Source organism: Strix aluco, chromosome 1 (genome assembly GCF_031877795.1).
Source record: "Strix aluco isolate bStrAlu1 chromosome 1, bStrAlu1.hap1, whole genome shotgun sequence".
NCBI lineage: Eukaryota > Metazoa > Chordata > Aves > Strigiformes > Strigidae > Strix > Strix aluco.
Window position 1 is genome coordinate 119,557,698 of NC_133931.1, and position 14,897 is coordinate 119,572,594.

General features: G+C 45.2%; 1 protein-coding gene across 2 annotated transcripts in view; it reads left to right on the plus strand.

Annotated features, from left to right (window-relative positions):
* The first annotated feature begins 8,416 nt into the window (after window positions 1–8,416).
* Window positions 8,417–14,897, plus strand: part of ITGB1 (integrin subunit beta 1) — a 46,680-nt gene continuing 40,199 nt past the window's right edge. Inside the window, exon 1 of one of the 2 annotated variants that reach the window (XM_074832653.1) lies at window positions 8,417–8,665. In XM_074832653.1, coding sequence (XP_074688754.1) covers window positions 8,657–8,665 — 9 coding nt within the window. In that variant the 5' untranslated portion in view covers window positions 8,417–8,656. The remainder of the gene's footprint in view (window positions 8,666–14,897) is intronic. The other variant, XM_074832662.1, reaches the window with a different exon arrangement.

Here is a 14,897-nt window from a genome sequence, read left to right on the forward strand (position 1 = left end):
GCTTTATAGCGCACAAATAAATATTTACACCAGTAAAACATTTCTCCTTTGATATTTGAAAAAGAATAGAAGAAAGAGATTGAATTTAAAATAAAGTTAGTCTTTTATGATGTTTTCCTAAAGAAAACCTTAAAAGAAGGGGTTTTTTGGGCAAAAAGGCCACACTTTTTTAAAAGATCTCTGTTGCCAATAATGTCAGAAGATGATAAATTATCAAAATGGATATGTTTCAAAGCTAGTTTAGTATTTACTATTAATCATGGCTTTTAAACTTACTATGCTGGATCTGCTTAGACAACAAAATGACACAGGCCAATTTTAATTTAGGGTTCACATGTTAACAGTTCAGTGCTATGGCATCTGAGAGAATTATTTAAATTGAATAGCATCTTCTTTTTGTTTCATTGCTTTTTACAATGTTAGCATTGCAGTACTTTAAGGTACTAGGAAATTTATTAATGTCACCTTAGCAATGTCCCTGTAAACCTAAAAAACTAATGTGTAGGTATTACTGCCTTCACTCAAGGCCAAATTTCTGTTTATAACCCCCTTTTATCTATTATCCAGCTTTGCTGTATTTACGCATCAGGCTGAAGGCATCTAAGAAAATCATCTTCCTGAAGTTGTATGTTTTCCTTTGGAAAGCAAAAATGGACCCGCCATTTCCAATAGTGTAAAAATAAGATACAAAAAATGAAGGTAAAGTAGTTCCTGCAACCTCCCATCCTTGAGGCAAAGGCTTTTGAGCCATGAGAGGTATCCTCGGCCTTTCTTACGACAGCTTAGTAAATCAGGCTACTTTATGAGACTGGACTACCTCAGTTCACATATACATGATAGAAACATTAGCATTTCACATTTTCCAAAGCTTTGTCTATAGCAAGGAGACTCCAATCTGGAAAGGCAGCGGCTGGGCAGAGTTGTCCTGGAACTGCAGTCCATCTTCAGAGGACTTTGTGTGACTCAACTGCCCTCAAAATTCATCTTTCCTGAAGGGGAAGAGATCAGTGCAGCTAGAACACATAAGCATGAAGGCACAGGTGCCGCTGGTGAAAGGGACAGCTCAGTGTCCACACCGTGGACCACAACAAAGGGTCTATTCACAACAGATGAGAACATCTGGAGGGTCACAGATTAAAATGGGGAGGAAGAAAAGGTAATGATAAGATAGGGCTAGTGCTTAGAGATATGGTGTAGTTGAGAACTGTCAATGTCAGGTTAATGGTTGGACTAGGTGATCTTCAAGGTCTTTTCCAACCTAGATGATTCTGTGATTCTGTGATGGAAGATGGGTCATACAAGGAACAAGCTTTTCTGTGATATAGGTACTAGCTGAGCAAAGAGAATTAAGATTCACATTTGCTAGCTTGAAGACAGTTTAATTTTAGCTAAGCCTCAGCTACAGCAGAAAGGCAATGCCACATATTCAAGTATGTGGTTGCAGAAAATACCACAGATCCTGAGTAAGCTGTGAGGCAAAAGGCTGAAAGCCAAATGCCTTTCCACCACCCAAGCCATGGGACATCTAGCATGGCCTACGTGTGCATTATCTTCATAGTAACTTTACAATACATTTTTTATCATGAACTAGACTGCAAAATTCACTCCATGCAATGTTCCACCTCGTTCTTTTTGAGCTTTTCTAAAAATTGCTTGTGAGTCTTTCCATTACATATTAGTTCATCCACAATGACCTTTTCACTTTCACTCCTTGATGGCTCATTATACACAGCTGAGATCAGGATGGAACTTTGTAACAAGTTATAATGCCTACTGCCAAGGATACTAGCAAATTACAGTATTTCTTACTGCAGTTTCACACCTAGGATTTAATTAATAATGTATTTCATTTCGGAGCCTGCACCTGCAGACTGAGAAAATGAATTTTTCTCTTGATGAGTCCTGAGAGTTAAACAGTTTACTGTTGCAAAATACTGCAATCACCAGCAGAGTCATAAAGAACGGAAGAAAAGCTGGGTGCATAGCACAACAGAAAGTCGGAATTGCTTTGTATTAGCCTCTGCTTAGATGACAAGGTAGTGGGATAAATCAATATTCAAGCAAAACTGCTATTAATGTCCAGAGGTAACCTCTTAAGAATAAGGAAATTTATGACACTTGTGCGAGAAAGAGGACAATATACGGGGATCATTGAGAGTGCGCAAATGAGAGATTTTGGCTGTAAATCACTGGCATCTTCATCCAAACATTATTACTGCCAAAGCGTTTTAGATATGAGCCTAGGAAATTAAAAAAAAAAAAAAAAAAAAAAAAAAAGTGGAACAAATTATTTGAAGAAACACAATCAGGAGAATAAGTCCAAGCGTGTAGGAATGGGGAGGAAAAATGGGGGGTTTCAGAACAATCTCAATATAGGACTCTCTTCTACTTGACAGAAATACTATTATGAAAATATTATGTTCTGCCTTTTTTGACTCTGTTTTCTATTAGAACAGCAAATCACCTTATACAACAGTGATTCTACTTGTCCAAATCTCCTTTCCCAGAAGTATCATTTCTATTTATTTCCTTCAGACTTTATTTGTCCTGTTTCTTGCCTTCTAGTCTTGCTTAAAATCTGCTGGTTTCCACATAGCTCCTTTTTCCCCTGTGCATCAATGAACATAAAATCTGTCAGTACTCCTGCTCTCACAACACAAAGACTCTGACTGCTAGTAGGTTGTTCCCCTCTCCTACTTTTTCTGGAGCAGATGATATAAAAATCCTCCTCTCTCATTCCTATCCCTCCTCTCCTCTATGAAAGTCTAAATTTTAGTAATTTCATGGAGTAGTAACTACTGCACTTAAAATGTTGCAGGATGTCCCTCACAGTAAAATTGAGCCAGAAGAATTCTGCAAAGGAAAGCTCTCACAACCCTGCTCGCACACTTCTTTGGGGACAGTGGAATTCTTTTTTTCCCCAAATGAGCATGAGCTGCTTGTTTAAGCAGTGGGAATCCCCTGAGAAGGAAGGAATGGAATATGTAGGCATATGATCTCAGAACATCACAGAATAAAAGCACATGGTAAGAATCAACTAACTGCTGATTATCAGAAAGTTATTGTACATTCAGAATTACTGTCCTTTGGGGATATCTCTAATCTTCCACAGGCATCTTTTCTTGGGTAATTAAACACTAAAACATCTTCAAGCCTGAAGTTTTTAAATCGAGTTCTCTAGAAAATGTGCTTTAGTTCAAGCAATGTAAGAAGCTGGTGCAGAGGTTCTCTGCCTTGTGTTACCATGATCATAAGTGTTTCCTTTCAACATAAATCTCAAAGACATTCTTCTCCTTACTTAACTCCTGCTCACTTTCTTGCTTTGGAACACAGGAGCAACCTGTGCTTCATGCCTAAGGATGAAAAATGATTCCTGCCTTGCTAACTGAGAGTCAAAATATCTTATAGAATTTCTGCATCAAACAAATGATCTTCACAGTGACATTGGAGTCCCACAAAACAGCTTTGGAAGAAATGCATCCATGTGACAAACAGGAAGGAATGTCTATGCTAAGGACATCAGGGAAAACATGGAACGGTAACGTAACAGCTTAGCTTATCCAGACACATGCACAAAAGGAGGAGAGACCAGCTTTGCAGGTGAAGTAAGTGCAGAAAAAGAGTCAGAGGAAGACGGAAGGAGCACAAGGCACGGTGCAGCTGTAATGAAAGCTGCCCTCAGCCCCTCCACCCTAACAGCCTGCTCTGTGCCCATGCAATGGATGGCATGGGCCGGTCCCACCAGAAGGGCCATGTGCTCTCGCTGACCACTCCTTTCTCCTTGCCTGACAGCCTAAAGGGGACAAGTTACTTTTTAAAAACTGGTGAGCTGAAGGAAGGGCTTGGTGGACTCTGACCTTTTTAGGCTTATGCTAGACACAGGACTGTTGATTGAACAACTTGGAGATCTAAGTGCTGATCATAAACCAGGTGTTAAAGTATCAGGCTGATTGCGGACAAGTGCCAAACGTTGCTCCCAGACACAGGAGGTAAGTCCAGTAGGTCATCCAGTGTCTTGCAGGTAGACAGTCTTGGAGAGCAAACCTTTGCCCACAGACTACAACTGACCGCAATCTTCCAACTGGGCTTATCTGTGACTCATTTCACTCCACACCTTGTGTGGGGCAGGAGAACCTCGCTCCAATGTAAACATACTGCTCCATATGATGGACACATTGTACGTGGCTGACAAGCTGCCAGGTTTGCTCACTGCCTGCATCCAGAGAAGTGTTGCTCATTGTTCGTGAGGAGACAAATAGAATCCGTTATTGAAAGCAATTACCACAATCATTTAGCACCATCACTTCCTGCACTGAGTGGCCCTATCTTCTAATAATACTTTCTTCATTAATCTTGTGTCCATCTCTAACAACTCCTTCAGCCTCTACACTGGAAGGCATAGCCCAGTGTTGACAAGCTGCCAGCAGCAAGGCCTCCCCGCTGGCTGTGCCCCATAGTGACTGCACAGCCGCTGCTGGAATAAATCTGCCGCGGCAACTGCTGCTGCTCTGCTCTGAGCCAGGCCATGGAAGCCAGTGCTCTGGCAACCAGCGCAGCCCAGGTGGCCGCAGCCTGGTGCGGTCCCAGGAGACCTGCCTTCTGTTTCTGGCTCCATCGCTATCCTTGGGAAAATGACTTTGGCCTTCTGTTTTCTCTCCCACCCTTTATCTGTCTTTTGTATTTAGACTATGATTTTTCACCTCAGGTTTATGATTTGGTTTTCTTTAGTTTGGAAATAAAAATTATCTTAGGTAGGGTAGAAGCATTTTGAAGAGGCAGGGGAAGAAAAGAAAAGAGGGGGTGAAAGAGAATGTACTCTGCTCTCAGTAACAAAGTATGTTGGAAAAGAAAACAGTACAGATAAATAAACACTCCCTGAGGCAGAGGTAGGTAAGTTATCTAATACAATATGAAGAAGTAAAGGGGAAAAGACTTGCGTTAGCGGGTGGTGAGATTATGAAGCTGCTCGGTGGGATGCTCTGATGGGAGGCATCTGGGGGCTAGTGTGCAAACCATGGCACTCCTCACTGCGACCCCAGTTGCAATATATCTCCCCTTAAACCCTTTGCAAGCTTCAGAAGTGGCGTAGGAGATGGCAGGGAGCAGGATGACAGCCCCCCCAGCTGTGTGGGCTTTAGTTAACTCAGAGCTCAGTGTCTTGGCAGCAACATATGGCCACTGGGAAACTGCAGCCAAGGAAATACCCTGATAACACGGGAAGCTGCTGCAGCTTCTCCTTCCAAGCAGCTCCTGGTTCCCAGGAGGCAGCGGTCCCTGAGGCACTCCAATGACCGCTCACCCCTGAGGTTACCAGCCAGGCCTGGGAGCGGCTGCAGGGAGGAATGGCAGTGCAGCTGCCTGGTGTGGGGATGCTCACCCCCAGCCCTTCAGCTGCAGCTGAGCACCCCTGATTTACACAGTTGATCTCTTTACACATGCAACACCGGACACACCAAAGCCTGGTTTGGGATTCCTGGGTGTTTCTGTAAAAGTTATAATAAAACCTGTATCTGCAAGGCAAGCTGTAGCTACAGATTGATTCTTCCACCACACAACCTGGTCATGCTGGTATTTGTACTATATATATAAAATGACTCACTGAGAATAGGCCAAAGATTCTCAGCCTGTGACCTGCACACCACTGGTGCTCCACCAACCACTTCTCTTCTGTGATACCGGGGCCCTCTTTTGTCAATGGCTTAGCTTAAAAGATAGTTAAGACAGAATGAAAATATATTCTTCAACAGGCTTTTAAAGCAAAACTCTAGTAGGTATAAAAGATAATGCATGTAATTAAATCAGCTGTGCCTATTAAGTAATATAATTTGCCAAATATACTGTAAGTACTTTGAAAGCAATAACTAAAATACTAAAATATTTATATTTCTGTGATTTTTTCCATAATATGATATGTAAATAATCATAAAACAAAGTATTTTACTATTTCTGCTAATATCTGCAGACATCACTTACCTGGCTGTCCTGTGACAGTGTATTCTACAGCACAGAAATTTACTTCTTACATCGTTCACAGAAAATGAACATACATTACACATAAAACAAAAGGCATTGCTACCAAATGACAGTCCTTATTGTGTTCTAAATATAACCTGAGTATTAAATACACATAAAAATCAGGGAAAATGCTGTGTTAATTTAATGTAATTAAGCCAATTAAGTTAAACGAACTGAAGTATTATAATTCTGATATTTTCCAATTACTAGATGGGTTTGACACATGCAAGCACTTGCAGAAGGAAGAGTTAAAAACTTATATCCAAATCCTATAACAAAGAACCACAATCTCTCAAAATCACAGAAAAAAAGCAATAGCAAACACAACAGCAAATCCAGCAGTATCAAACAAATCAGTATATATACTAAGTGAATATACATCATTCACACTCCTTTCTCCAGTGTCACATTTTCTCACCTATTTTCTGTGAGATGCAAGGATGTGGATTCCCAGAAGTGGTACCCAAGCCTAGCAGTGACCCACATAATTCCTAGCTGCCCGCTCAAGCCATTTCTTGAGTCCTTCTGTGCAAAAATGTTAACTCACTCTCCCAGATGTCATGTATACCACAGCATGGAGACTCTACATTAAACATTTTGACATCATCTGCAATTATGTCTGCTGCCTCAGACACCTCCAGCACTTTTTTCTGACATCTTTAGTACTTCAGAAGTGTTGGAAAATAACAAATGGCGTTCATACGCATCTGTACTCTCCAAAGGAGTCCAGAAAGCCGCCAAATAATTCAGTGACTTTTTTCAGCCGTTTGGGAGATTTTTTCCTGCCAATTTCCTATCGCACAGCACAGTCAGCCACAGGCAACTTCACACACAAAAATGTCTGAGCTGTGTGTTGTGTAGTACTTGAAGCACCAGTTTGTTAAACAGTTTTACTTACTCCTCATAGCCCCAGCAATCTGAGGCACATTTTCACCACCACTTGTTTGCAGTACACCATAGTGAACTTCCACTCACCATTTGCATGTTCTGCAAAATGTGCTTTTTTCCCTGCAATAAGGAAGCAGAGAAGAATACCTTGGCTAAAAGTAATTTTTCTCCCCCAGTACTTAAACTTCTTACATTTTTGGCAGATCGCTATCCCTTTCGGCATTTGCTTTTATTTTGCACGGCATACGTTTCTGCAGTTTTAAAACCTTGGCTTTATGGCAGTCTCTTTCCCCGTTCCTGGCAGTATTAATACTATATACTAATTTACCTGTTGAAACATATGGTCTCTGGCTTCCTTATCTCTGACTGTCAAAGTTATTTCTCTTCCACTTCATTTGTCCAGTGCTTTTGATGAAGTTGTTTGGAGCAGCAGTCTATCATTTCAATCTCATTTTCTAACACCACTAAAACAGTTTTACAATTACAGTTGTACCAGCATTAAAAGCTTCTGCTAATGCAGCTATGTCGATAGACTTCATCCTAAACAACTGCACTGCTCAAATGGAACACAGGGTTGAATCACAGGCTGCGCTTGAGTGAGGCAGAAACATCGTTAATTTTTTATTTTGAAGTACAGCTAGAAACAAAGCAAGGGGAAAGCCGTTAAAACCATCACTTTGCAGCCCCAGTCGTTCAGTTAATCATACCAAAACAAGAATTGACACCAGCTCCAGTGGCCGCGCATAAAGGCACAGCTTTTGGGACTGTGAGCTGTGAGTCCGTAGCTTGCGTTTCCTATCACTCCTTACCTCCAAAAACGCATCAAATGCCACGTTTTTATTTTTAACTTTTTTTAACCAGTCGAACCTCCAAGAACCTACTTCAAGGAGCACTGAAAAGCGCCAAGAGCATGTGCCGAACAGCAGCGGGCTCCGGCCAGGGGACATGGGGAGTTCCACTTTTCAGCTTGGACGGTGCATCGGCGTCCCGCCAACCTCATCAATCACTCACTGACGGGCACCGCTTCTGCGAACGGCTGCCAGCGAGCGGGGCGGGCCGTGCCCCTGGGCGGGCCGTGCCCCTTCCCCCGCCACCCCTCCGCCGCCACGCGTGTCCCGGCTCCGCGGGCACCGCCGGGGCGAGCCCGGAGGAAGCAGAGGCAGCGCGGGGAGCCGGGCAAGGCGCAGCCCTGGCCAAGCGGCGCGGCCGTCGAGCCGCCGCTCGAGGCGGGAGCGCCGAGGGAAACGCCGGCAGCCGCGGGGCAGCCCCGGCCCCACTGCCGGTCCCGCGGGGGCTGCGGAGCGGGGCGACAGGCAGCCGGGGCGCTAATGAAACCCCACCAAATAAGGCGCTGGCGGTCACCGCCAAGGGAGGCGGGGGACGAGCCCCGCCTCGGGCAGGGAGAGCCCTTCCCTCCGTCCCAGCGCGCCGCCCCTGCCCGGGCTTGACGGCAGCGGGGAGGAATGTGTTTCCGGGGCGGGGAAAGCGCGGCCGAGCGCGGCGGACCTTCCCCTCCCTCTCTCTCTCCCTCCCTTCCCTCCCCTCCCCTCCCCCGCCGCGCCGGGCTCCCCCTCAGCAGCTCGGAGGCGACGGGCAGCCGGACGCGGAGCGGAGCGAGGCCGGGTGTCCCGCCGCACCCAGCCCAGCCCAGCCCGGCCCGGCCCGCTCCCGGGACGGAGGGGCAGAGGGGGAGCTTCGTACAGCCAGGCGGGCCGGAGCGCGGCCCCTGCCAGGAGCCCGCCGCGCCGCGGCCATGGCCGAGGTAGCGGGAGGACGGGGCGGGGGTTGGAGCCGGCCGGGAGCGGGCTGAGCGCTGCCCGCCCGGCCCCGGGCGCCTCGTCTCGGGCGCGCCCGCCGCTCTGCGGGCGGGGCGGGGCGGAGAGCAGCGAGCGCGGCGTCCCGCCGCCCGCCCGCTCCTGCGGGGAGCCGCCGGCAGCCCCCGGGAGCCGTCGGCGCCGCCGCCCCGCAGCGCGGGTCCCTCGGCGGCCGTCCCGGGCGGAGGAGGCGGCGCCTCGCCGGCCGCCGTCCCAGCCCCGGCGCCGGGGCGGTGTGCTCGTCCCGGGCGGGCGGGAAGGTGTCGGGCCCAGCCTGCGGCTTCCTGTGGCGGCGGGACGGCGGCCTTGGGCCTCCCCGTGCCGGCGGGGGCCAGCCAGGCCTTTGTCCGCCCGGCCCTTCCCTCTCCGCGAAGGCGGGAGCCTGTACCGGTGCCCCGCGTAGGGCTGCCCGGCGCCGCCCGCGGCCTCCCGCCCGCCCGGAGGTGCCCGGGGAAGGGGCGGCACTAGAGCGCCGGAAAGTTTCGGGGCGGCTTCCCCGGGGGTGCGTGGGAGGGCGGGCGCCCCCTCAGCGCCCGCGGCGGCGGCAGGGCGGGCGGCGGGGGCTGGCCTGCCGCGGGGAGCGGGCGCCGGCAGGGGCGAGTTACGGGAACGGGGTCGTAAGGGGCGAGGCGGCGGGGCAGCTCGGATGTCCAGGGGGTTTTGCCCGGCACATGTCTGCTAAAAGTCACCGCGGAGAGCGGGGGCTGCGCACCGTTTCAATGACGGCGCGATCGTAACGCAGCGTTTTGGCTGCTCCGTGCGCTCGCATTTGTGCGTTTGTCGCCCTAGGCTGGCTCCGAGCCTTTGTAGCCGGCTCTATGCTTGTGTTGGGGGGGGAAGTGGGAACGCGAGGCCTCTCTACGTGGTCTGTTTCACGTGGAGATTTCTGAAATAACTTACAGCAATAGGACCGCAGCGTTTTGTCTCGTATTACCTGCCTATACCGATGGTTGGAAGGAAACATGAAGGGATAGGAAATTCTTTCTGACTCACTGTTTAGCCCATGTCAGATGCCTTTATCTTATGGAATAAGTGTCTGACTGACTGTTAGACTCATCAGGTAGTCTCTGTGACTGTCTTTCTTTGTGGGGAAAAAAAAAAAGTTGAACCGTGTCCTTGGTTCCTTCTGCGTTTGTCCTTCGTATAACAAAACAGTCCATTCATGCCAACGCATGTGCACATACCTGTTGGGTCAAAATGTTGATTTTTCCGGTAGATTTGCCATCGGTGCTACAGTCCTGCTCATGCCAAGACACACAAACCTTTAGGCATAAGGATTGTCTCCATTCAGATTAGTGGAACTGCTCATGGCTAACTCTGCATGTGCGCTTAAGTGTTGAAATGGAGCGGGACTTTATGGATGTGAAAACACATTTAGATGATCTGTACGCCTGGCACGTGAATCATTTGGTAGGTGATGGTGGTAGGGTGAGAAAAATCATTTTCTGTTATTAAATGAAATTACTTGGTAGCAGGTTTTTTGGAGTTTTTTGTTTTTTAAAGAAGCATTGTACTACTAGAAAGATGTAAATTAGACTAAATTAAACAAGACTTTAAAAGTAGCGAAGACATTCATTGTCCACATCCATCCCTGTGATGAAACTGATGATTCATTCTCCTGTCACAAAAAATATTACTTGCCTCTGGCAAATGATTAAGTAGTGTATTGCAAGCCTGCCTAAGGCTATATTTATAAGGGTTGCAAAACAGCGAGCCATGGGCAATAGGTAGGCAAGACTAGGCAAGTTTAGGCTGTGAACACCTTCAACTTTTGTCCTTTTCAAAGATGCTTCAGCTGAAAGGTACAAACCTGACAGGCATGCAGAATGAAATCTTTCCTTAATCAAAGTTGGAGTTGATAAGTGCTGTATCTGTTTGCCAGCCACATGGTAAATGAACCAGAGTTATCTCAAAATGAGATGTCAGCAGTTAAAAATCTGGTGTTCTTTGTGTGTGCAGCTAGGGAGCTCATTCTGCTCTGTACATTCAGTCATCCAATCTGCATCATGTTCCTAGTGATGCCCACCCTTGTGAAGGACTGATTCAGAGGGATGAGAGTTTCTCTGGAATATGCATGAATTTCTGATGCGAGTGCAGAATTTTAGTGTTTTGTCTTGAGTTTTAAGTGACTCAAGTGGTTAATCTTCTACCACTTCCTTTGGGAAGTGATTCCCACAGCTGAAAACAAACTGTCCGGAAACTTTTCCTGCTGTTCTTTCTTCCTGATTCACGATTTCAGTCCTCTGCTCTTAACCATCCTCCCTATACCTCTCTTAGAGTAGCTCTGCAATGGTGCAGTTTTGAAAAGAGCTCCTTTGCTATAGCAAGAGGCTCAGGAAGTAGATAGCATGGGTAGCAGAAAAGCAAGCTCAGGGAGAGCGATGCAAACATGTGTTCTCCATTGCCCTGAATGTAATTCCCTTGCTGCCACTGGTATGAGTGCTCTTCAGTTGTTTGTAAATAGTTGTCATGCCTACCTTTCCATTCCAGTCTTGGTTTAGTCGAGTGATGTGATGCACGTTTAGCTGGTGGTTCTCCCAGCCCTCTGATCAGCCTGCTACAGGCTTCCTGGCTGTCTGTGGCTCTTGGTAACGTGGCCTTCAGAAACGGTTCTGATTGCAATTGCGACAGGACTGCTGTGAAACAGGGTGTTGAAGTACCTTCTGTTGATGCGGGGGACCCTTTTTGTAAGCCATCATCAAAGGCCGTAGTTCGGGAACAGGCTCCATCCCTGCTCCCTTTCCTTCTAGTGGGCAGACACACAGAATCCCTGCTGTTCCTCTCCTGCCTGCAGACCAGGGGCCTGGGCTTATTCAGCGCAGACCTGCTTGTGGTGCCTGGTGCAGCCTTCGCTCGTGCCTCCGTTGCACGTAGGGAGTGACTGGGTGTGCTGCGCCACTTTCTGTTCTCTCTTAGTTGCACCCACCACATGGTGTGGGGAGTAGGGTTTGGGGGGGAAAGAGCAGAGGCTGGAGGGAGCTTTGCTGGCAGTCGATATACCTGACCTCCTCTTCCTCCCCGCTCCTTTCCAAATACGTTTTGTACCCCTTCCATGTGAGAGACTATTATAATCAGTGAGACATTGCAAAAATGAAGCAGGGATTTTCCTGATCAGTATTAACTGTGGCAGGCTAGCTAGCTTTAAGGTTGTGTGTGCCTCTTCACATGACACTTGGAAGAGATACTGGTTAGATCCACAAAAGAGGGAATCCAGGCTTGGCAACAGTGGAGATTATTCTGCCCTCACTTGCTTTTCTAGAACTTTAAGTGGTTTATTTTTGTCAACTTTTTTTTTTAGGATGGCCTATGCCATTGGCATCCTTTTAATTCTTATGAGCTGCAGTCAGCCCTCTGAGAGGGAATCCTTGTTGGGAGTACCTTTTTTTTTTTTTTTTTGTCTTTTAAGCTTCTTGGGATCTATTGGTAGAGCTCATAAAGCAATTACATAAATTAAATAGTTCTTAAAAATGTAATGAAGGCAGTATGTAGTTAGATTTATTTTGGTAGTGTCATTAGAAAGTACTTGTCAGTATGTGTACTGTTCCCCTATGACTACATTTTTAAGTCACCTACATTGTGTGCCCTGTAGAAAATTTTCTGTCTCCCAGCAGCAGAAAACTTGGAGTTAAGTCTGTGTTTTCCAACCTCTCATCTCCGTCTGTCTTTGTGTTGCTGATTCTACAAATTGTTCCCACTTGCTCTACTCACCTTGCTTTGAAGGTACTTGCTAGTAGTAGCGCTCTCATTAGTGGTTTTAACATTGCTGGTTAGATGACTTGAGATTTTTCAGGCTTCTGCTCTGGTGTGTGTGTGTACATGGGTATTTTTTAATACAACACGTGCATCTCAGAGCTTTACAGGAAAACAAGTTTTTGGTGTAGCGGAGAGTTAGCTGTTGTTTCTGAAGAGGATGTTTGTTTGTTTTTCAAGAGGGAGTGTCACAGAATCATGAACAGATGAACAAATTCTGTGGCTCTGTCTCCTGGGCAGACACTGGCAATATCTTGGTCTGATTTAAGGCTCCTTTTGTGTCAAAAAATTGAAATTTGTTGGTGAGTTCTAACGCTGAATAATGTAATTTATGGTGGCTGATACCTTCTCTTTTTTTCTGTGTAGTTCCTCCTTGCTCTGTGTTGCTCTGTTCTGTTGAGTATTCTCTTGCCAACTTTCTGTAAAGGATGATGTTACTTGCCATTCAGTAACTGTGGTGGACCACAATATTGACCAGTATCTGTCAGTTGTCGTGGTTATGGAATTTCTTGGGTGGCCTACAAAGTCATTTTTGTGTTTACCCACAAATGGGAAGACAAATTCTACTTCATTTTTGGTTTTGCCCTTTTTTTTTTTCCCCTTATTTGTCCTGTATAGATGTGGCCCAGTAACCTAAACTGTTAAAACTGTAAGTCAGGATAAATTTATGATGAGACCTTTCTCTCCCACCATGTGGATTAGTTGTGTAAGTACCAGTAAAAAGTACATACAGCTTCATTGTAAAAAATGTTCATGTGCTTTAGCTGTGTTCGTAACAGGCTGTATGAGTTTCTAGCCCAACTTAAGACGTGTGTAGGCTTGCCGAATAGCTTGTACTGGGAATGTCATGCAGAGAAAATGAAAATTCTGACTTCTGTGAAAGAAAAATGAGACGCTGGGCACCTCATTATGCGTCACTAAGTAGTATAGTTGTCTTTTTCAGTACTAAGGGTGCTCCCTTTAGCAGAATGTTATTATTAAGCATCCTGTATTTTTGTAATAACCGCATTCTTTTACTTTTCTATTCTTAGACTAATCAGAGTGGTTAGTGGACTTCTTAGGCTATCATACTCTCCTATTAACAGATTGAAGATGTCCACCGTGATGGTAAAGTCACTAATTTAGTACACAATTTGCACATAACCAAGCATGTGGTAGGGAAAGCAGCCTGATAAGACTATAATATTAACATTTTCTTTTGGGAAAGGTGATAGGATTCCTACCTTACCTGTGAACCGCCTTTGGGTGTTGCTGAGTAAAGGTTCTTTAATATATCAGAGTGACAATTTTTGTCTATATATTTCTCAATTTCTCTTTACAGTCATCTACAAAAAGGGTTATGAAATATGCTTTCTGTCTTGAAAGCAGTTTCATGTTCTTTCTTTTCCAACAGCAGCAGCAAAATATCATTAGTATCATGGTTTTTATTAGAAGGGGAAGTTTTGAGTAACAAAATTGAGGCTGGAATCTTAACTTTGTTGTTGCTAGTAAGAGCTAAGAAGATACTCGTGTTCTCTCACCATCCTTTTCATTCTCTCCTTCCACAGAAAAACGTCTTGTGCATCTTTGATAAATTAATGCAGTTCTCACATTCTGCCAACAAATCATTAGTTTTCTGTTTATAGTTGTTTTCTCTAAACTTCTAATTTGTAAGACGATGTTTAAGTGCAGATTCTTCTTAAAATGCTCATAAACTATATCATATACAATATCTAGTACCAGTATTTTCTCCCCCAAAAAGATCACCATCATATTTGCAGCTCGTTTTTTTTCGGATTCATGTTTTGTAAAAGATGACTTAACGCTTACCTTAGTCCTAGGTTTGACTTAGCTTAGTTCTAACTTCTGGTCTTAGTAGATTCTAGTATATAAGCAGGAAGGAGAGACATTGTTTATATGGACTCTTACTGTGTGAAACTATAATATTCTGTGTAGTATACATACTACATACAAGTACTTGGATGAAGTTAATTTTCTGTTATGGCTATTAGCAAATAAATTTTTTACCTTTAGAGTTGTGCAACTAAAGGCACTTTTGATGTGGAAGCTGAACGGAAAAAGTGAAAGCTTTCTTCATCTTTTCTCATCCTTTGTGGTAGAAAAACAATAATTATATATTGGGCTGAACTGAAACACTGAACTTACCCTCATGCAAAGATAACTGATTTGTGGTTATTTAAAAGAGAAGAAAAATAATTGTATTAGATTAACGTAGAAAGAATTGGTATTTCAGTTAGGAAATGGTGATATTGTGAGTCAAAGGTAGTATCTTGGATATTGATGTGTACTTTGTCCCTGAGGTTGTGGTTTTGAAAAACAAACTTGAGAGGGGGATGTCTGGTTTGGCATAACCTTGACCTTGAAGTAAGTATTGAGATAAGGACGCGGGGGGCGGTTCCCTTTTGCAAAGAAAAATGGAGGATAAGCTGT